The following is a 21,087-nucleotide window of genomic DNA, read 5'->3' on the forward strand; positions in this document are numbered from 1 at the left end:
GCAGGTCTCTGTGGCTCACCGGCATCCTCCTAAAATACCGTCTCTCTTGGAGGAGAAGATCGGTTCAGTCTGTGGCTACCAAGGAAAAGTCCGGCCAAAAGCCGCTCCATCATCTCCTCCCACCTGGAATTTCTCCTTCCAACATCCCAGCTCCCAGGCTGTCCCTCTGCCTCTCTTTCAACCCGAGGAGGAGAAAAATCCCACACAGCTTTCATTTCTCAGGAAGGGTTAAAAGTGCCGACTCCCAAGGGTGGCTCTGGGCCCAGGCTGCAGCTCCCAGGGCCGGCTGGGCCTTCCCCGTGGTGTATCGCTGATAAACCACCGCTGCCTCTTTCTCTCTCCCTTTCTCTCCAGAGAGACTCTGGGGGGGAACGGAGACATCCCAGATTTCTCCACCCTTCCATCTGCAGGGGGTTCCATCCCCCCACCCTTGGGCCCACCTCAGTGCGGCCGTGGGCCTTCCCCTGCCCCACCCAGCCACGGCCGGGCAGGGGAGAGGCTGCGCTGAGCGCTGAGCGGAACCAGAGAGAGCGAGTTCTGCTGGGAATTCTGCTTGGAACCCCTCGCTGTTCTCAGAGCCGTGTCCACCTTCAGTTGGTCAATGTCCAAACTGACCTCTTCCTTCCCAGAAAATTCATTTTCCGTCTCAAACCGCGACAGCGCCCCAGGCTGGGAGTTCCTCCAGCCCAGGCCCAGCTCTGGAGCTCCCCGCGGGTTTTCTGTCCATAAAAGCCCCAAACCACCAGGATTCAGCCCAAATTCAGATTTGGGGTCCCTCAGGCTCCGAGCATCCCCTCCCCACACACGAAACCCTCCCGGTGCCCCCCAGAGATTTTGGGGCTCCATCCCGGTTCCATCCCAGTTCCATCCCGGCCCCATCCCGATTCCATCCCGGTTCCATCCCGGCTCCTTCCTCCTCCTCGTCCTCCTCCATCCCTCTGTCCCCCTCCCTTGTCCCGAACCCCCCACCCCGAGCATCCCCTCCCCACACACGAAACCCTCCCGGTGCCCCACAGAGATTTTGGGGCTCGATCCCGGAATCTGCGAGCCGCGAACCCCCCCAAGGGAAAATCCCGGCCCGGGGACCCCCCGAGGGATTTGGGGCGAGCTCCCCCTCCCCGCTGGCTGCGGGATTTGGGGAGGGGGCGATGCTGAGGGGGCCGGGGGGCTGCGGGTGCTATGGGGGGCTGGGGAACCGCGGGGTTCCGGGGCTGCTTCTCTTCCTCCTCCTCCTCCTCCTCCTCCATCCCTCTGTCCCCCTCCCTTTTCCCAAACCCGTCCCCACCACCCCCCCAAACCCCTCCCCCCAACCCGCCCCCCAAAAACGGCCCCGGGGCCAACTGGGAAGCTTTATTGGGAGCACTGGGAGCGGGCGGGCGGGGGCAGAGCGGCAGCGGGGCTGGGGGGGACACGGGACCCCCCCAAAATCCCCGCGGGGACGGAGCGGGGGGTCCCGGCCGGGCCCGAGGCCGCGGGGAGCGGCTGCGGCCGCCGGCGGCTCAGGAGCTCTGCGGGCAGAGAAAAGGGGGTGAGGCCGGGCCGGGGGCCCCGGGGGGAGCGCAGCCGCTCCGGCCCGGGGGGGACACGACCCCCGGCACCCCCCCGGACCTTCTTGCGCAGGTAGAAGCCGAGCCCCAGCGCCAGGAAGAGCGAGCCCAAGACGAAGCCCCCGATGCCCGTCAGCATCTTGCTGCGGGCGGCGTCCGGCGGCATCTCTGGGGGGTCCGCGGGGCTCAGCGCCCCCAAAACCTCCCCCCGACACCCCCAGCCCCTCCCGCCGCCCTCCCGCTCGCCCCCCCCGGCCCGGCCGGGACCCCCCGAAACCTCCCCCCGATCCCTGCCAGCCACACCCGGCACCCCCAAACCCCCTCCCAGCCACACCCGGCACCCCCAAACTCCCTCCCAGCCACACCCGGCACCCCCAAACTCCCTCCCAGTCACACTCAGCACCCCCAAACTCCCTCCCAGTCACACCCAGCACCCCCAAAACTCAATCGCAATTAAAACCAGACCCTCTAAAATCCTTCCGAGTCATACCCAGAACCCCCAAACCCACTCCCAGTAAATCCCAGAATCCCCAAACTCCATCCCAGTCACACCCAGAACCCCCAAACTCCCTCCAAGCCAATCCCAGAACCCCCAAACCCCCTCCCAGTGCCCCCCAGCACCCCCCCAACCCCATCCCACCCTCCCCAGCACCCCCCAAAGCCCTTCCCAGCCCTCCCCCAGCCCCCAGCCCCTCTCCCAGTTGCCGGCCGGCTCTCTCCAGCTCCCTCCCAGTGGCTCCCAGCCCCCGCCCGCGGCTCTGGCCCGGCCCCAGCGGCTCCCCCGTACCCCAGCTCTGGCTCAGGGGGTGCTCCAGGCTGCCGTGCTCCACCTGGCAGCTGTAGGTGAGCCCGCGCCGGGGGGGGGTTTCCAGCAGCACCAGCAGCTGGTAGCTCCAGTCCCCGTTGGGGACCACCTCGGTGGCCACCACGTGCTCCGAGAGCTCCTGCTGGCCCTGGAACCACCTCACCTGGATCGGGGCAGGGTAGAAATCCAGCACGGAGCAGAGCAGGCGGCCGGGGCCGGGCTGGGAGCTCGAGGGCACCAGCGAGATGGAGACGCTGGGGGGCACTGGGAGAGAGAGAGCGGGGACGGACTGGGATCGGCTGGGGGCACTGGGAGAGGGAGGGGAGGGACTGGGGTGGGGCTGGGGGGGACTGGGAGGGACTGGGAATGGACTGGGTTAGACTGGGAGAGACTGGGAATGGAGTGGGAGGGGTGGGAGGGACTGGAAATGGATTGGGAATTGTCTTGGAATGGACTGGGAAACACTGAGCATGGAATGGGAATGGACTGGGATGGACTGGGTCAAACAGGGAATGGACTTGGATGGACTGGGAATGGGCTGGGGGGGACTGGGATGGGCTGGATGTTATTTGGAATGGACTGGGTTGGAAAAGGAGGGTCTGGCAATGGACTTGAATGGACTGGGATGGACTGGGAGGGACCAGGAGGTATTGGGATCAACTGGGAAGGACTGGGGATGGACTGCGAATGGACTGGGAGGTACTGGGAATGGGTTGGGAGGGACTGGGAGGGACTGGGAATGGACTGGGAGAGACTGGGAATGGACTGGGAATGGACTGGGAATGGACTGGGAGGGACCGGGATGGACTGGGAGGGACTGGGAGGGACTGGGAATGGACAGAGACTGGACAGGTAATTTTCTGGAAATGGTCTGGGAGTGGATTGGGAAAGACTGAGCATGGAATGGGAATGGGCTGGGATGGACTGGGAGGGACTGGGAGAGTCTAGGATGGACTGGGATTGGACTGGGGAAGGCTGGCATTGACTAGAAATGGATGGAAAATGGACTGGGAAGGGACCAGGAACACAAGGGGTGGGACTGGGAATGGGTTGGGGCGGACTGGGATGTATGATAGGGACTGGGAATGGACTTGGAGGGGACTGGGAATGGAGTGGGATGGACTGGGAGGCATTGGGAGGGACTGGGATGGACTGGGAGGGGCAGAGAATGGACTATGAATGGACCTGGAATACAATGGATGGAACTGGGAATGGACTGAGCTGCAAATGGAGGGACGGGGACAGACTGGGAAGGACTGGGAGACAAAGGAGCCCCCGGGGATGGGCCCAGGGAGGGCTGAGGGCTCTGGGCCGATTCCCAGGGAGGTTTTGAGGGGCTCCGGGGTCATTGGCAGGGCCGGGCCCGAGGGGACACGCTCTGCCCCGCGCTCACCTCGGCGCTCCATGCTGAACGGGGCGTACAGCCGGTAGTTGTGCCGGCAGACTAGGTCCACCTCAGCCCGTTTGCGCTCCATGAATTCCGGGTTGCTGTTCCAGCACCTGGCCCATTTCTCCCCAAGGGGGTTGAACCCCACATACACCCCGACATCGCTGTCGAACATCGCGAGCTGCTCCCGGTTGTAGAGGTATCTGTGCACGTACCTCACCTTCTCCGTGCCGTTCATGAAGTAACACTCGAACTTCCCCAAGAACTGAAACACCCCTGAGAGTGCAGGACACAGCTCAGGGGGTGCCCCCCCAGCTCCCCCCCAGCACCCCCAGAGCTCCGGGGCCCACCCCGGATCCCCACTCCGCACCCCCTGTGCCCCACGGCCGCCCTGGGACCCTCCTGCCCGCGCTGCCGCTTCCTCTTGGCCGCCCTTCCCCCATTTCCCCTTCCGCATCCTCTCCCCTCCCGCCTCCGGCCGCACCCCAAAATCACTTCTGGGCTCCCGAATTTCCCACTTTCCCACCCATTTTAACACTATTGTCCCAACCCCCAGCCCCTCGGGCTCAGATTTGGGGTCCCCCCTCCCCATTTCCCCCGCTCCCCACCCTCCCCGCCCCTCCCGCTCTCCCTTTGGGGGTCCCCTCCTCCTCCCCCTCCATCCCGGGCTCCCCCTTTTCCCCCTGTTCCCCCTTCTCCCCCCCGGCCCAGCGCCTCCCGCGCCCCCCGCTCACCCGAGAGCTCCGCGCCCGCAGCCGGGGCGGCTCCCAGCGCCACCAGTGCCACCAGCACGGCCCCGGCTGCCGCCCCTCGCCCCATGGCAGCGCCGCACCGGCACCACCAGCCCCGCAGCTTTAGGGACGCGCTCCCTGATTGGCCGGGCGTGGTTTTTGGCCGCGATCTGATTGGCTGTGCTGTTTTTTGGCTCCTCTATTACTGACCGAGGAGTTTTTCGCCCGCTCTAATTGGCCGGTTCCGTTGGGAGCCCGATTTTCAGACGCTCTACCCAGCAACCGATGAGGTAATTAACGCTCCGAGCTCCCATTGGCTGTGCCGCGTCCTGCCCGCGCTCTGATTGGCTGAGGGGTTTCGGGACGCTGCAGCCCCGGGTGGGGATTTTTGGGCAGGGGGAGCCTTGGGGCGCGGGGCCGGCGGGGGCGGGGATGGGGGGCGCGGGCTGTGCCGGGCCAGCCAATCAGAGCCGTTCTTTTCGTGTTTCACCCCAATTTTTTGGGAGCTGTGCTCGTACAGAACTTCCTGCTCCAATCCCTTTGTCCCCCTGTTCTATAGGAACGAAATTTGCCGAATTAGCAGTCAACAAAAGGATAAACTATGAATGGAATTGGAGTAAAATTATATAAATTCTAATTATAATATAATTTTTATATAGTAACCTATGATTAATAACTATTAACATAATTTTATACTATTAATACATAATAATACTAAAATTATACTAATTTTAATAAAATCGTATTATTTTAAAAATTTTAAAATATTAATTTTTAAAACACTTGTAAATGTATTTTTTAGATAAATAATATATTATTAAATAGGGGCGAGCGCCTGTCATGGTTTGACACTGTGTCACGATCCACTTATAGCGGGGTGTCGTGATGGTTCGTTAGCCAATCCCAAAGTGCAAAAGACAAACAGCAGGGGACTATCAGTTTAATCACCACAGATGCACCTTTATTAAGGGCCAAAAAACAATAAATGCGATAGTGGGGTCAGAAAAGGAATAAAAAGGAGAGAGAGAGAGAGAGAGAGGCAAGGGGAGATGGGAACAGCTACCAACACAGGCGAGGTTCTCACTGGTCCGGACGATGGGGATCCGTCTTGTTGTGTTGGGGAGAGTCTCCAAAGTCATGCCCAGCCCAGGGGTCCAGTTATAGTCCACAGAGGGAAAGGGGGGACCGTGCAGAACAATGAGAGTCTATTGAAATTGCTGTGGGGGGAACAGGTGACCTATAGAAAATCATCCAGGCAGAACAAACACAACGATGAATAAGTCCATTGAAGTTACTGGAGAAGGACAGGTCATGTCATTCCCCCCACCACCACTCTCTGTGGTCAGGGTCTCAGTCTCAGTCCTTGGGGAGAGGGTTCTTGATCTCCGTCTGTCACGGTGGTAAGGAGGCAGATGAGGGGTCTTCAGTGAGAGACCACCAGAGTCACCCCAACAGTTCATTTGGCTTAAAGGTGGAGAGTGAAGCAGGAATTGCAGAGGGCCGCTCTGTGCTGGGTCCACGCTGGGTCTTCACCAACTCCTTGCCAAGTTCTTGCCGGGCCTCATTCGGAACAGAACGTAACGGTGCAGCGGCTGCACCTGCACTGTTGCCTCCTCCAAGCCGGAACTGCAGTGGGGGAAGGGAGTTCCTTCTCGTGGCAATCGGCAGGCAAATGAGTGAGGGTCTTCAGATTGCCTCCTACACACTGGCACAATGCCAGTACCCCCAAGAAAATGCAACCTCTCAATTGAATGCTGTGAAATGCGATCGAGAACAGAGCAAAGCAGGCCCAAGCTTAATAACAAGGAAAAAAAACTTTATAAAGCCACTGCTACTATACTACTATAGAAGGAAATAAAAGGGAAAAAACTCCCCACACAAAATTCAAAATGAAAACCTTCCAAAGCATTCCTCCTGCCACCACCCACCTCCAACAAACCACAGCGAGACACAACCGGGACCCCAATCAGGTTTCCACCCTCCAGATAATCAACACCCAGTGCATCGACAGTAAATCAACACCCAATCCATTGACAGATAATCAACACCCAATCCATTGACAGATAATCAACACCCAATCCATTGACAGATAATCAACACCCAGCCCATCGACAGATAATCAACACCCAGTTCATTGACAGATAATCAACACCCAATCCATCGACAGATAATCAACACCCAATCCATTGACAGATAATCAATACCCAGCCCATCGACAGATAATCAACACCCAATCCATGGACAGATAATCAATACCCAATCCATTGACAGATAATCCACACCCAGTCCATTGACAGATAATCAACACCCAATCCATTGACAGATAATCAACACCCAATCCATGGACAGATAATCAATACCCAATCCATGGACAGATAATCAACACCCAGCCCATCGACAGATAATCAACACCCAGTCCATCGACAGATAATCCACACCCAGTCCATTGACAGATAATCAACACCCAATCCATTGACAGATAATCAACACCCAATCCATTGACAGATAATCAACACCCACTCCATTGACAGATAATCCACACCCAGCCCATCTGCAGGGAGAGAGGAGCCCCTCCTGTGCCACAGACCCCCCAAAAGCACAGCTGCCACACCCTGTGCTTCCATGGCACTCCCGGCACCGCCCGGAGAGAAAAGTTTCCCATGGTGACCCTCTCCTTTCCATGCACGGCGCTCTCAGCACCAATGCATGCATGGACAGACTGCTTTGAGGAGTTTTCCTTTCAAGGCTGCCCTGCCAAGAGGGAAAAAACAACAGTTCAGTTTGTCATTTTTGGGACCGCAGTGCCCCCCATTTTCCCCTGGGGCCGAGGGTGCAAGAACAGAGATCTTCTTCTCTTCTTCCTCTGCGAAGACAGGGGGCACCAGCACAAACCTCCCTGACTTTTCTCTGTTGGCTCCACTTCTGTCTTTTCCCAGCTGCAGCAGGTCTCTTTGGCTCACCGGCATCCTCCTAAAATACCGTCTCTCTTGGAGGAGTGTGGTAGATAGGGACAGGCGAACGGAAGATCCCGGGATGTGACAGAAAGAAAGACCCTTCCCCCTCTCACCCTGTAACATGTTATCTACCACCCCCAGAACATGTAACCACACCTAACCCAGTAGTTTTCCACTCCTGACTAACCCTAGAGACCATACCAACCCCCCCTGACGTAGCAAAGTCCCCAAGACTATTTAAACCCATGAGATAAGATAATAAACGCTTTCGACCGTCCACCACATTGGTGTCAGCGTGTGTCGTTAGCCCGAGTGGCCCGGACAGGCCGGGCTGCCGTGCTGCTCCTTGTGACCAGGTCACCATTGCCTCCCCTGAAGGAACAGGGATGTTCCCAATGCACACAGGGGGATGTTCCCAATGCACACAGGGGGATGTTCCCAATGCACACAGGGGGATGTTCCCAATGCACACAGGGGGATGTTCCCGGGGCACACGGGGGGATGTTCCCAATGCACACAGGGGGATGTTCCCAATGCACACAGGGGGATGTTCCCGGGGCACACAGGGGGATGTTCCCAATGCACACAGGGGGATGTTCCCGGGGCACACGGGGGATGTTCCCAATGCACACAGGGGGATGTTCCCAATGCACACAGGGGATGTTCCCAATGCACACAGGGGGATGTTCCCAATGCACACAGGGGGATGTTCCCAATGCACACAGGGGATGTTCCCGGGGCACACAGGGGGATGTTCCCAATGCACACAGGGGGATGTTCCCAATGCACACAGGGGGATGTTCCCAATGCACACAGGGGGATGTTCCCAATGCACACAGGGGGATGTTCCCAATGCACACAGGGGGATGTTCCCAATGCACTCAGGGGGATGTTCCCAATGCACACAGGGGGATGTTCCCAATGCACACAGGGGGATGTTCCCAATGCACACAGGGGGATGTTCCCGGGGCACACAGGGGGATGTTCCCGGGGCTCTCAGGGGGATGTTCCCAATGCACACAGGGGGATGTTCCCAATGCACACAGGGGGATGTTCCCAATGCACACAGGGGGATGTTCCCGGGGCACTCAGGGGGATGTTCCCAATGCACACAGGGGGATGTTCCCAATGCACACAGGGGGATGTTCCCAATGCACACAGGGGGATGTTCCCAATGCACACAGGGGGATGTTCCCAGGGCACACAGGGGGATGTTCCCGGGGCACACAGGGGGATGTTCCCAATGCACACAGGGGGATGTTCCCAATGCACACAGGGGGATGTTCCCGGGGCACACAGGGGGATGTTCCCGGGGCACACAGGGGGATGTTCCCAATGCACACAGGGGGATGTTCCCGGGGCTCTCAGGGGGATGTTCCCCATTCCTTGGCCTTCCCGCACCCCGGGAATGACAAATCCCGCTCAGGGCTGCCGAAAGCCGGAGCGCTCCCGGCGCTGGAGATCGCAGGCGGCCGCGGGAATCGATGGGAATCGCCGGGGCCGTTGAGCAGCGACGCTTCGAAGGCGGTGGCGGCCCCGGCTTCCTGCGGGGGCTGAGCCGGGAGCGGCTCCGGTTGGGCCGGGAAAGGCTCGGGAGGGCAGGAGGGGAGCGGCGGCCCCGGGGCTGCAACGCTGCGGGGGCTTCGTGAGCGCAGAAACCCCAAAACAGCGCGGGGGAGCCCAAAAACCGTCCTGGGAGTTCCTCTCTGCTCCTCCTCCTCCTCCTCCTCCTCCATCCCTCTGTCCCCCTCCCTTTTCCCAAACCCGTCCCCACCGCCCCCCCAAACCCCTCCCCCCAAGCCGCCCCCCAAAAACGGCCCCGGGGCCAACTGGGAAGCTTTATTGGGAGCACTGGGAGCGGGCGGGCGGGGGCAGAGCGGCAGCGGGGCTGGGGGGGACACGGGACCCCCCCAAAATCCCCGCGGGGACGGAGCGGGGGGTCCCGGCCGGGCCCGAGGCCGCGGGGAGCGGCTGCGGCCGCCGGCGGCTCAGGAGCTCTGCGGGCAGAGAAAAGGGGGTGAGGCCGGGCCGGGGGCCCCGGGGGGAGCGCAGCCGCTCCGGCCCGGGGGGGACACGACCCCCGGCACGCCCCCGGACCTTCTTGCGCAGGTAGAAGCCGAGCCCCAGCGCCAGGAAGAGCGAGCCCAAGACGAAGCCCCCGATGCCCGTCAGCATCTTGCTGCGGGCGGCGTCCGGCGGCATCTCTGGGGGGTCCGCGGGGCTCAGCGCCCCCAAAACCTCCCCCCGACACCCCCAGCCCCTCCCGCCGCCCTCCCGCTCGCCCCCCCGGCCCGGCCGGGACCCCCCGAAACCTCCCCCCGATCCCTGCCAGCCACACCCGGCACCCCCAAACTCCCTCCCAGCCACACCCGGCACCCCCAAACTCCCTCCCGGCCACACCCGGCACCCCCAAACTCCATCCCAGTCACACCCGGCACCCCCAAACTCCCTCCCAGCCACTCCCAGCACCCCCAAACCCCCTCCCAGTGCCCCCCAGCACCCCCCCAACCCCATCCCACCCTCCCCAGCACCCCCCAAAGCCCTTCCCAGCCCTCCCCCAGCCCCCAGCCCCTCTCCCAGTTGCCGGCCGGCTCTCTCCAGCTCCCTCCCAGTGGCTCCCAGCCCCCGCCCGCGGCTCTGGCCCGGCCCCAGCGGCTCCCCCGTACCCCAGCTCTGGCTCAGGGGGTGCTCCAGGCTGCCGTGCTCCACCTGGCAGCTGTAGGTGAGCCCGCGCCGGGGGGGGGTTTCCAGCAGCACCAGCAGCTGGTAGCTCCAGTCCCCGTTGGGGACCACCTCGGTGGCCACCACGTGCTCCGAGAGCTCCTGCTGGCCCTGGAACCACCTCACCTGGATCGGGGCAGGGTAGAAATCCAGCACGGAGCAGAGCAGGCGGCCGGGGCCGGGCTGGGAGCTCGAGGGCACCAGCGAGATGGAGACGCTGGGGGGCACTGGGAGAGAGAGAGCGGGGACGGACTGGGATCGGCTGGGGGCACTGGGAGAGGGAGGGGAGGGACTGGAGTGGGGCTGGGGGGGACTGGGAGGGACTGGGAATGGACTGGGAAAGAGTGGGCATGTAATGGGAATGGGCTGGGATGCACTGGGAGGGATTGCAATCGACTGGGAGAGAGCGGGATTGGACTGGGAGGGGCTGGGAATGGACTGGGAGGGACAGAGAATGGACTGGAATGAACTGGGAATGCTCTGGAATGGACTGGGGAAGACTGGAATTGACTGGAAATGGATGGAAAATGGACTGGGAATGGACCAGGAATACACAGGGTGGGAATGGGAAGGGGTTGGGGTGGACTGGGATGGAGGATAGGGACTGGGAATGGACTGGGAGGGGACTGGGAATGGAGTGGGATGGACTGGGAGGCATTGGGAGGCATTGGGAGGGACTGGGATGGACTGGGGGGCCTGGGAATGAACAAAGAAATGACTGGGCATGGAATGGGAATGAACTGGGATGGACTGGGATGGACTGGGAGGGGCAGAGAATGGACTATGAATGGACCTGGAATACAATGGATGGAACTGGGAATGGACTGAGTTGGAAATGGAGGGATGGGGACAGACTGGGAACGGACTGGGAAGGACTGGGAGACAAAGGAGCCCCCGGGGAGGGGCCCAGGGAGGGCTGAGGGCTCTGGGCCGATTCCCAGGGAGGTTTTGAGGGGCTCCGGGGTCATTGGCAGGGCCGGGCCCGAGGGGACACGCTCTGCCCCGCGCTCACCTCGGCGCTCCACGCTGAACGGGGCGACACCCCGGTAGTTGTGCCGGCAGAACCTGTCCACCTCAGAGCGTTTGTCCTCCATTATTACCGGGTCGCTGTTGAAGCGCCTGGCATTCCTCTCCCCATGGGGGGTGAACCCCACGAACTCCCCCACGTCGCTGTCGAACATCAGATACTGCTCGCGGTTGTAGATGTAGCGCTCCACGAACCTCACCTTCTCCGTGCTGTTCATGAAGTGACACTCAGCCTTAAACATGTACTGGAGCACCGCTGTGAGTGCAGGACACAGCTCAGGGGGTGCCCCCCCAGCTCCCCCCCAGCACCCCCAGAGCTCCGGGGCCCACCCCGGATCCCCACTCCGCACCCCCTGTGCCCCACGGCCGCCCTGGGACCCTCCTGCCCGCGCTGCCGCTTCCTCTTGGCCGCCCTTCCCCCATTTCCCCTTCCGCATCCTCTCCCCTCCCGCCTCCGGCCGCACCCCAAAATCACTTCTGGGCTCCCGAATTTCCCACTTTCCCACCCATTTTAACACTATTGTCCCAACCCCCAGCCCCTCGGGCTCACGTTTGGGGTCCCCCCTCCCCATTTCCCCCCTCCCCCACCCTCCCCGCCCCTCCCGCTCTCCCTTTGGGGGTCCCCTCCTCCTCCCCCTCCATCCCGGGCTCCCCCTTTTCCCCCTGTTCCCCCTTCTCCCCCCCGGCCCAGCGCCTCCCGCGCCCCCCGCTCACCCGAGAGCTCCGCGCCCGCAGCCGGGGCGGCTCCCAGCGCCACCAGTGCCACCAGCACGGCCCCGGCTGCCGCCCCTCGCCCCATGGCAGCGCCGCACCGGCACCACCAGCCCCGCAGCTTTAGGGACGCGCTCCCTGATTGGCCGGGCGTGGTTTTTGGCCGCGATCTGATTGGCTGTGCTGTTTTTTGGCTCCTCTATTACTGACCGAGGAGTTTTTCGCCCGCTCTAATTGGCCGGTTCCGTTGGGAGCCCGATTTTCAGACGCTCTACCCAGCAACCGATGAGGTAATTAACGCTCCGAGCTCCCATTGGCTGTGCCGCGTCCTGCCCGCGCTCTGATTGGCTGAGGGGTTTCGGGACGCTGCAGCCCCGGGTGGGGATTTTTGGGCAGGGGGAGCCTTGGGGCGCGGGGCTGGCGGGGGCGGGGATGGGGGCGCGGGCTGTGCCGGGCCAGCCAATCAGAGCCGTTCTTTTCGTGTTTCAATCTAATTTTTAGGGCGCTGTGCTCGTACCGAATTTCCTACTCGGACCCTGTCCCGCTCTTCTATAGGAACGAAATTTGCCGAATTAGCAGTAAAAAATATGATAAACTATGAACGGAATTGGAATAAAACTATATAAATTCTAATTATAATATAATTTTTATATAGTAACCTATGAATTATAGCTATTAACATAAGTTTATACTATTAATACATAATAATACTAAAATTATACTAATTATAATAAAATCGTATTATTTTAAAATTTTTAAAATATTAAGTTTTAAAACACTTTTAAATGTATTTTTTAGATAAATAGTATATTATTAAATAGGGGCGACCGCCTGTCATGGTTTGACACTGTGTCACGATCCGCTTATAGCGGGTGTCGTGATGGTTCGTTAGCCAATCCCAAAGTGCAAAAGACAAACAGCAGGGGACTATCAGTTTAATCACAACAGATGCACCTTTATTAAGGGCCAAAAACAATAAATGCGATAGTGAGATCAGAAAAGAAATAAAAAGGAGAGAGAGAGAGAGAGAGAGAGACAAGGGGGGATGGGAATAGCTGCCAACACAGGCGAGCTCCTCAGTGGTCCGGACCATGGGGATCCGTCTTGTTGTGTTGGGGAGAGTCTCCAAAGTCCTGCCCAGCCCAGGGGTCCAGTTACAGTCCACAGAGGGAAAGGGGGAAACATGCAGAACAATGAGAGTCTATTGAAATTGCTATGGGGGGAACAGGTGTATCTACAGAAAATCATCCAGGCTGAACAAACACAATGAAGAATAAATCCATTGAAGTTACTGGAGAAGAACAGGTCATGTCATTCCCCCCACCACCACTCTCTGTGGTAGGGGTCTCAGTCTCAGTCCTTGGGGAGAGGGTTCTTGATCTCCGTCTGTCATGGTGGTAAGGAGGCAGATGAGGGGTCTGCAGTGAGAGACCACCAGAGTCACCCCAGCAGTTCATTCAGCTTAAAGGTGGAGAGTGAAGCAGGAATTGCAGAGGGCCGCTCTGTGCTGGGTCCATGCTGGGTCTTCGCCAACTCCTTGCCAACTCCTTGCCAAGTTCTTGCCGGGCCTCGTTGGGAACAGAACGTAACGGTGCAGCGGCTGCACCTGCACTGTTGCCTTCTCCAAGCCGGAACTGCAGTGGGGGGAGTTCCTTCTCGTGGCAATCGGCAGGCAAATGAGTGAGGGTCTTCAGATTGCCTCTTACGCACTGGCACAATGCCAGTACCCCCAGGAAAATGCAATCTCTCAATTGAATGCTGTGAAATGCGATCGAGAACAGAGCAAAGCAGCCCCAAGCTCAATATCAAGGAAAAAAAACTTTATTAAGCTACTACTACTATACTACTATAGAAGGAAAAAGAAAGGGAAAAAAATCCCCGCACAAAATTCAAAATGAAAACCTTCCAAAGCATTCCTCCTCCCACCACCCACCTCCAACAAACCACAGCGAGACACAACCTGGACCCCAATCAGGTTTCCACCCTCCAGATAATCAACACCCAAATCCATCGACAGATAATCAATACCCAATCCATTGACAGATAATCAACACCCAGCCCATTGACAGATAATCCACACCCAGCCCATTGACAGATAATCAACACCCAATCCATTGACAGATAATCAACACCCAATCCATTGACAGATAATCAACACCCAATCCATCAACAGATAATCAACACCCAATCCACTGACAGATAATCAACACCCAGTCCATCGACAGATAATCAACACCCAATCCATGGACAGATAATCCACACCCAATCCACTGACAGATAATCCACACCCAGTCCATTGACAGATAATCAACACCCAATGTATTGACAGATAATCAACACCCAATCCATTGACAGATAATCAACACCCAGTCCATCAACAGATAATCAACACCCAATCCATTGACAGATAATCAACACCCAATCCATTGACAGATAATCAACACCCAATCCATTGACAGATAATCAACACCCAGCCCATCGACAGATAATCAACACCCAGCCCATCGACAGATAATCAACACCCGGTGCATTGACAGATAATCAACACCCAATCCATTGACAGATAATCAACACCCAGTGCATTGACAAATAATCAACACCCAGCCCATTGACAGATAATCCACACCCAGTCCATCTGCAGGGAGAGAGGAGCCCCTCCTGTGCCACAGACCCCCCAAAAACACAGCTGCCACACCCTGTGCTTCCATGGCACTCCCGGCACCGCCCGGAGAGAAAAGTTTGCCAGTGGTGAGCTGTAGGATTTGTAATTTTTTCTTCTTCCCTCCCTCACTCCCCTTCCCCCGCGGTCCCTTGTCCCGACCCTTTGTTCCCTTATCTCTCCCTCTCACCACGCGGTCTGGTCCCTGTCCCCCGCCCCTCTGCCTTTCCCATCACCACGCGGCTGTCCCTGCCCTCCCCGCGGCTTTCCCGTCACGGTCCCTCGGGTTTCCCTGCCCCTGTCCCCTGTCCCCTGTTCCCTGTCCCCTGTCCCCTGTCCCTGCCCCTGTCCCTGTCCCCTGCCCCTGTCCCCTGTCCCTGTTCCCTGTCTCCTGTCCTCTGTCCCCTGTCCCTGTCCCCTGTCCCCTGCCCCTGTCCCCTGTCCCTGTCCCCTGCCCCTGTCCCCTGCCCCTGTCCCCTGTCCCCTGTCCCCTGCCCCCTGTCCCCTGTCCCCTGTCCCCTGCCCCTGTCCCCTGTCCCCTGTCCCTGTCCCCTGTCCCCTGTCCCCTGTCCCCTGTCCCTGTCCTCTGTCCCTGTCCCTGCCCCTGTTCCCTGCCCCTGTCCCTGTCCCCTGTCCCCTGCCCCTGTCCCCTGTCCCTGTCCCCTGTCCCTGTCCCTGTCCCCTGTCCCTGTTCCCTGCCCCTGTCCCCTGTCCCCTGTCCCTGTCCCTGTCCCCTGTCCCCTGTCCCCTGCCCCTGTCCCCTACCCCCGTCCTCTGTCCCCTGCCCCTGTCCCTGCCCCTGTCCCCTGTCCCCTGCTCCTGTCCCCTGTCCCCTGTCCCTGTCCCCTGCCCTTGTTCCCGCATGAACTGAGCCTCGCAGAGACGAGGGGAAAGCGGCCGCCGCCCTCTCCTTCCCTCCTCGCCGTGCCCACAGCGTCCTCCCGGAGCCGATCTCGCACGGCAACAGTGACCCTCTCCTTTCCATGCACGGCGCTCTCAGCACCAATGCATGCATGGACAGACTGCTTTGAGGAGTTTTCCTTTCAAGGCTGCCCTGCCAAGAGGGGAAAAACAACAGTTCAGTTTGTCATTTTTGGGACCGCAGTGCCCCCCATTTTCCCCTGAGGCCGAGGGTCCAAGAACAGAGATCTTCTTCTCTTCTTCCACTGCGAAGACAGGGGGCACCACCACAAACCTCCCTGACTTTTCTCTGTTGGCTCCACTTCTGTCTTTTCCCAGCTGCAGCAGGTCTCTTTGGCTCACCGGCATCCTCCTAAAATACCGTCTCTCTTGGAGGAGTGTAGTAGATAGGGACAGGTGAACGGAAGGTCCCGGGGTGTGACGGAAAGAAAGACCCTTCCCCCTTCACCCTGTAACACGTTATCTACCACCCCCAGAACATGTAACCACACCTAACCCAGTAGTTTTCCACTCCTGACTAACCCTAGAGACCCTACCAACCCCCCTGACGTAGCAAAGTCCCCCAAGACTATTTAAACCCATGAGATAAGATAATAAACGCTTTCGACCGTCCACCACATTGGTGTTTGTGTGTGTCGTTAGCCCGAGTGGCCCGGACAGGCCGGACTGCCGTGCTGCTCCTTGTGACCAGGTCACCATTGCCTCCCCTGAAGGGAACAGGGATGTTCCCAATGCACACAGGGGGATGTTCCCAATGCACACAGGGGGATGTTCCCAATGCACACAGGGGGATGTTCCCAATGCACACAGGGGGATGTTCCCAATGCACACAGGGGGATGTTCCCAATGCACACAGGGGATGTTCCCGGGGCACACAGGGGGATGTTCCCAATGCACACAGGGGGATGTTCCCAATGCACACAGGGGGATGTTCCCAATGCACACAGGGGGATGTTCCCAATGCACACAGGGGGATGTTCCCGGGGCTCTCAGGGGGATGTTCCCGGGGCTCTCAGGGGGATGTTCCCGGGGCACACAGGGGGATGTTCCCAATGCACACAGGGGGATGTTCCCAATGCACACAGGGGGATGTTCCCGGGGCTCACAGGGGGATGTTCCCAATGCACACAGGGGGATGTTCCCGGGGCTCTCAGGGGGATGTTCCCAATGCACACAGGGGGATGTTCCCGTGGCTCTCAGGGGGATGTTCCCAATGCACACAGGGGATGTTCCCAATGCACACAGGGGGATGTTCCCGGGGCTCTCAGGGGGATGTTCCCCATTCCTTGGGCTTCCCGCACCCCGGGAATGACAAATCCCGCTCAGGGCTGCCGAAAGCCGGAGCGCTCCCGGCGCTGGAGATCGCAGCCGGCCGCGGGAATCGATGGGAATCGCCGGGGCCGTTGAGCAGCGACGCTTCGAAGGCGGTGGCGGCCCCGGCTTCCTGCGGGGGCTGAGCCGGGAGCGGCTCCGGTTGGGCCGGGAAAGGCTCGGGAGGGCAGGAGGGGAGCGGCGGCCCCGGGGCTGCAACGCTGCGGGGGCTGCGTGAGCGCAGAAACCCCAAAACAGCGCGGGGGAGCCCAAAAACCGTCCTGGGAGTTCCTCTCTGCTCCCCCTCCTCCTCCTCCTCCATCCCTCTGTCCCCCTCCCTTTTCCCAAACCCGTCCCCACCGCCCCCCCAAACCCCTCCCCCCAACCCGCCCCCCACAAACGGCCCCGGGGCCAACTGGGAAGCTTTATTGGGAGCACTGGGAGCGGGCGGGCGGGGGCAGAGCGGCAGCGAGGCTGGGGGGGACACGGGACCCCCCCAAAATCCCCGCGGGGACGGAGCGGGGGGTCCCGGCCGGGCCCGAGGCCGCGGGGAGCGGCTGCGGCCGCCGGCGGCTCAGGAGCTCTGCGGGCAGAGAAAAGGGGGTGAGGCCGGGCCGGGGGCCCCGGGGGGAGCGCAGCCGCTCCGGCCCGGGGGGGACACGACCCCCGGCACGCCCCCGGACCTTCTTGCGCAGGTAGAAGCCGAGCCCCAGCGCCAGGAAGAGCGAGCCCAAGACGAAGCCCCCGATGCCCGTCAGCATCTTGCTGCGGGCGGCGTCCGGCGGCATCTCTGGGGGGTCCGCGGGGCTCAGCGCCCCCAAAACCTCCCCCCGACACCCCCAGCCCCTCCCGCCGCCCTCCCGCTCGCCCCCCCGGCCCGGCCGGGACCCCCCGAAACCTCCCCCCGATCCCTGCCAGCCACACCCGGCACCCCCAAACTCCCTCCCGGCCACACCCGGCACCCCCAAACTCCATCCCAGCCCCACCCGGCACCCCCAAACTCCCTCCCAGCCACACCCGGCACCCCCAAACTCCCTCCCAGCCACACCCGGCACCCCCAAACTCCCTCCCAGCCACACCCGCACCCCCAAACTCCCTCCCAGTCATTCCCAGCACCCCCAAACTGGATCGCAATTAAAACCAGACCCTCTAAAATCCTTCCCAGTCACACCCGGCACCCCCAAACTCCCTCCCAGCCACACCCAGAACCCCCAAACTGGATCACAATTAAAACCAGACCCCCTAAAATCCCTCCCAGTCATACCCAGCACCCCCAAACCCACTCCCAGTAAATCCCAGCACCGCCAAACTCCCTTCCGGTCACACCCAGCACCCTCAAACTCTGATCCAGTCACACCCGGCACCCCCAAACTCCCTCCCACCACTCCGACACCCCCAAACTCGATCACAATTAAAACCAGACCCCCTAAAATCCCTCCCACGCACATCCAGCACTCCTAAACCATTTCCCAATACATCCCAAAACTCTCAAATTCTTTCCCAGCCACACCCGGCACCCCCAAACTCCCTCCCACTAAATCGCAGCACCCTCATATTCCCTTCCGGCCACACCCAGCACCCCCAAAGTCGATCACAATTAAAACCAGACCCTCTAAAATCCTTCCCAGTCATACCCAGCACCCCCAAACCCACTCCCAGTAAATCCCAGAACCCCCAAACTCCCTCCCAGTCACTCCCAGCACCCCCAAACCCCCTCCCAGTGCCCACCAGCACCCCCCCAACCCCATCCCACCCTCCCCAGCACCCCCCAAAGCCCTTCCCAGCCCTCCCCCAGCCCCCAGCCCCTCTCCCAGTTGCCGGCCGGCTCTCTCCAGCTCCCTCCCAGTGGCTCCCAGCCCCCGCCCGCGGCTCTGGCCCGGCCCCAGCGGCTCCCCCGTACCCCAGCTCTGGCTCAGGGGGTGCTCCAGGCTGCCGTGCTCCACCTGGCAGCTGTAGGTGAGCCCGCGCCGGGGGGGGGTTTCCAGCAGCACCAGCAGCTGGTAGCTCCAGTCCCCGTTGGGGACCACCTCGGTGGCCACCACGTGCTCCGAGAGCTCCTGCTGGCCCTGGAACCACCTCACCTGGATCGGGGCAGGGTAGAAATCCAGCACGGAGCAGAGCAGGCGGCCGGGGCCGGGCTGGGAGCTCGAGGGCACCAGCGAGATGGAGACGCTGGGGGGCACTGGGAGAGAGAGAGCGGGGACGGACTGGGATCGGCTGGGGGCACTGGGAGAGGGGGGGGAGGGACTGGGGTGGGGCTGGGAGGGACTGGGAGGGACTGGGAGGGACTGGGATTGGACTGGGAGGGACTGGGAGGGACTGGGAATGGACAAGGAGGGAGTGGGAATGGACTGGGAGGGACTGGGATGGACAGAAAATGGACTGGGCGGGACTGGGAGGGACTGGGAGGGACTGGGAGTTACTGGGAAGTACTGGGAGGTATTGGGATCAACTGGGAGGGACTGGGAGGGATTAGGGATGGGACTGGAAGGGACGGGGGGGATTGGGAACGAACTGGGAATGGTGTGGGAGGGTCTGGCAATGTACTGGAATGGACTGGGAATATGCTGGGAGGGACTGGGATGGATTGGGATCAACTGGGATTAATTGTGAGGGACTGGGAATGGATTGGAATGTACTGGTATGGACTGGTAATGCACTGGGATGAACTGGGACAGACTTCCCATCAACTGGGAATGGACTGGGATGAACTGAGTGAGACTGGGGGGAATGGGAATGTACTGGGAATACACTGGATGTTATTGGGAATGGACCGGGTGGGAAAAGGAGGGTCTGGCAATGGACTGGAATGGACTGGGATGGACTGGGATGGATGGGATTGGTCTGTGGAAGACTGGAATTGACTGGAAATGGATGGAAAATGGACTGGGAATGGACCAGGAACACACGGGGTGGGATTGGGAATGGGTTGGGGTGGACTGGGATGGAAAAGGAGGGATTGGGAACAGACGGCACGGGATGGGGATGGACAGGGAATGGACTGGGATTAACTGGGAAGGGGCAGAGACTGGACTAGGAGGGACTGGGAGGGACTGGGAGGGACTGGGAGTGATTTGGAGAGTCAGGAGCCCCCGGGGAGGGGCCCAGGGAGGGCTGAGGGCTCTGGGCCGATTCCCAGGGAGGTTTTGAGGGGCTCCGGGGTCATTGGCAGGGCCGGGCCCGAGGGGACACGCTCTGCCCCGCGCTCACCTCGGCGCTCCACAGTGAATGGGGCGTCAACCTGGTAGTTGTACCGGCAGAGCCAGTCCACCGCAGTCCGTCTGCGCTCCATTATTACCGGGTTGCTGTTCCAGCGCTTGGCATTCCTCTCCCCATAGGGGGTGAACCCCACGAACTCCCCCACGTCGCTGTCGAACATCGCGTACTGCTGTCGGTTGTAGATGTACCGCTGCACGTACCTCACCTTCTCCGTGCCGTTCGTGAAGTGACACTCAGCCTTAAACATGTACTGGAACACTCCTGTGAGTGCAGGACACAGCTCAGGGGGTGCCCCCCCAGCTCCCCCCCAGCACCCCCAGAGCTCCGGGGCCCACCCCGGATCCCCACTCCGCACCCCCTGTGCCCCACGGCCGCCCTGGGACCCTCCTGCCCGCGCTGCCGCTTCCTCTTGGCCGCCCTTCCCCCATTTCGCCTTCCGCATCCTCTCCCCTCCCGCCTCCGGCCGCACCCCAAAATCACTTCTGGGCTCCCGAATTTCCCACTTTCCCACCCATTTTAACACTATTGTCCCAACCCCCAGCCCCTCGGGCTCAGATTTGGGGTCCCCCATCCCCATTTCCCCGCTCCCCACCCTCCCCGCCCCTCCCGCTCTCCCTTTGGGGGTCCCCTCCTCCTCCCCCTCCATCCCGGGCTCCCCCTTTTCCCCCTGTTCCCCCTTCTCCCCCCCGGCCCAGCGCCTCCCGCGCCCCCCGCTCACCCGAGAGCTCCGCGCCCGCAGCCGGGGCGGCTCCCAGCGCCACCAGTGCCACCAGCACGGCCCCGGCTGCCGCCCCTCGCCCCATGGCAGCGCCGCACCGGCACCACCAGCCCCGCAGCGGCCGCGCTGGACTGGGGGAACCAGCCCGGAGCAGCGCGGGGTCATTAGCGACGCGCTCCCTGATTGGTCGGGCGTGGTTTTTGGCCGCGATCTGATTGGCTGTGCTTTTTTTTGGCTCCTCTCTGATTGGCCGAGGCGCTTTTTCCGCGCTCTAATTGGCCGGTTCCGTTGGGAGCCCGATTTTCAGACGCTCTACCCAGCAACCGATGACTCATCAACGCCCCTCGCTCTGATTGGCTGCAATTTTCTAGGGAGCT

General features: G+C 60.7%; 3 protein-coding genes across 6 annotated transcripts; all 3 read right to left on the reverse strand.

The window, feature by feature from the left end:
- Positions 1-1,335: 1,335 nt before the first annotated feature.
- LOC121468062 (class II histocompatibility antigen, B-L beta chain-like) lies at positions 1,336-4,615 on the reverse strand. 3 transcript variants are annotated; one of them, XM_072921218.1, is made up of 6 exons: positions 4,474-4,614; positions 3,955-4,015; positions 3,746-3,840; positions 2,335-2,616; positions 1,609-1,715; positions 1,336-1,508 (listed from the first exon to the last, which is right to left on the reverse strand). In XM_072921218.1, exons 1-6 carry the CDS (start codon positions 4,556-4,558, stop codon positions 1,500-1,502), a joined length of 639 nt encoding a protein of 212 aa, XP_072777319.1. In that variant the 5' UTR covers positions 4,559-4,614; the 3' UTR covers positions 1,336-1,499. The 3 variants fall into 3 exon arrangements, with proteins under 3 accessions (XP_072777319.1, XP_072777320.1, XP_072777318.1); XM_072921219.1 differs by having other exon boundaries at positions 3,746-4,015; positions 4,474-4,615; XM_072921217.1 differs by lacking the exon at positions 3,746-3,840.
- A 4,633-nt stretch (positions 4,616-9,248) lies between these two features.
- LOC121468700 (class II histocompatibility antigen, B-L beta chain-like) lies at positions 9,249-12,031 on the reverse strand. Its single transcript, XM_072921220.1, has 5 exons — positions 11,886-12,031; positions 11,158-11,427; positions 10,091-10,372; positions 9,522-9,628; positions 9,249-9,421 (listed from the first exon to the last, which is right to left on the reverse strand). Exons 1-5 carry the CDS (start codon positions 11,968-11,970, stop codon positions 9,413-9,415), a joined length of 753 nt encoding a protein of 250 aa, XP_072777321.1. The 5' UTR covers positions 11,971-12,031; the 3' UTR covers positions 9,249-9,412.
- A 5,152-nt stretch (positions 12,032-17,183) lies between these two features.
- LOC121468701 (class II histocompatibility antigen, B-L beta chain-like) lies at positions 17,184-20,910 on the reverse strand. Of its 2 annotated transcripts, none has more exons than XM_072921213.1 (5): positions 20,711-20,910; positions 19,984-20,242; positions 18,674-18,955; positions 17,457-17,563; positions 17,184-17,356 (listed from the first exon to the last, which is right to left on the reverse strand). In XM_072921213.1, the coding sequence occupies exons 1-5, from the start codon at positions 20,873-20,875 to the stop codon at positions 17,348-17,350; spliced, it is 822 nt and encodes a 273-aa protein (XP_072777314.1). In that variant the 5' UTR covers positions 20,876-20,910; the 3' UTR covers positions 17,184-17,347. The 2 variants fall into 2 exon arrangements, with proteins under 2 accessions (XP_072777314.1, XP_072777315.1); XM_072921214.1 differs by having other exon boundaries at positions 19,984-20,253; positions 20,711-20,867.
- Positions 20,911-21,087: the final 177 nt, after the last annotated feature.

Source organism: Taeniopygia guttata, chromosome 35 (assembly GCF_048771995.1).
Source record: "Taeniopygia guttata chromosome 35, bTaeGut7.mat, whole genome shotgun sequence".
In the NCBI taxonomy this organism is placed as follows: domain Eukaryota; kingdom Metazoa; phylum Chordata; class Aves; order Passeriformes; family Estrildidae; genus Taeniopygia; species Taeniopygia guttata.

Bases quoted from the DNA above. Each gene is read 5' to 3' on its own strand.
- LOC121468062 (XM_072921219.1), bottom strand. From the start codon at position 4,558: ATGGGGCGAGGGGCGGCAGCCGGGGCCGTGCTGGTGGCACTGGTGGCG. The intron at 2,617-3,745 runs GTGAGCGCGGGG...TCTCTCTCCCAG, and splicing joins GTTCAGCATGGAGCGCCGAG to TGCCCCCCAGCGTCTCCATC. The intron at 1,716-2,334 runs GTACGGGGGAGC...CGGACCCCCCAG, and splicing joins CCCCCTGAGCCAGAGCTGGG to AGATGCCGCCGGACGCCGCC.
- LOC121468701 (XM_072921213.1), bottom strand. From the start codon at position 20,875: ATGACCCCGCGCTGCTCCGGGCTGGTTCCCCCAGTCCAGCGCGGCCGC. The intron at 18,956-19,983 runs GTGAGCGCGGGG...TCTCTCTCCCAG, and splicing joins ATTCACTGTGGAGCGCCGAG to TGCCCCCCAGCGTCTCCATC. The intron at 17,564-18,673 runs GTACGGGGGAGC...CGGACCCCCCAG, and splicing joins CCCCCTGAGCCAGAGCTGGG to AGATGCCGCCGGACGCCGCC.
- LOC121468700 (XM_072921220.1), bottom strand. From the start codon at position 11,970: ATGGGGCGAGGGGCGGCAGCCGGGGCCGTGCTGGTGGCACTGGTGGCG. The intron at 10,373-11,157 runs GTGAGCGCGGGG...TCTCTCTCCCAG, and splicing joins GTTCAGCGTGGAGCGCCGAG to TGCCCCCCAGCGTCTCCATC. The intron at 9,629-10,090 runs GTACGGGGGAGC...CGGACCCCCCAG, and splicing joins CCCCCTGAGCCAGAGCTGGG to AGATGCCGCCGGACGCCGCC.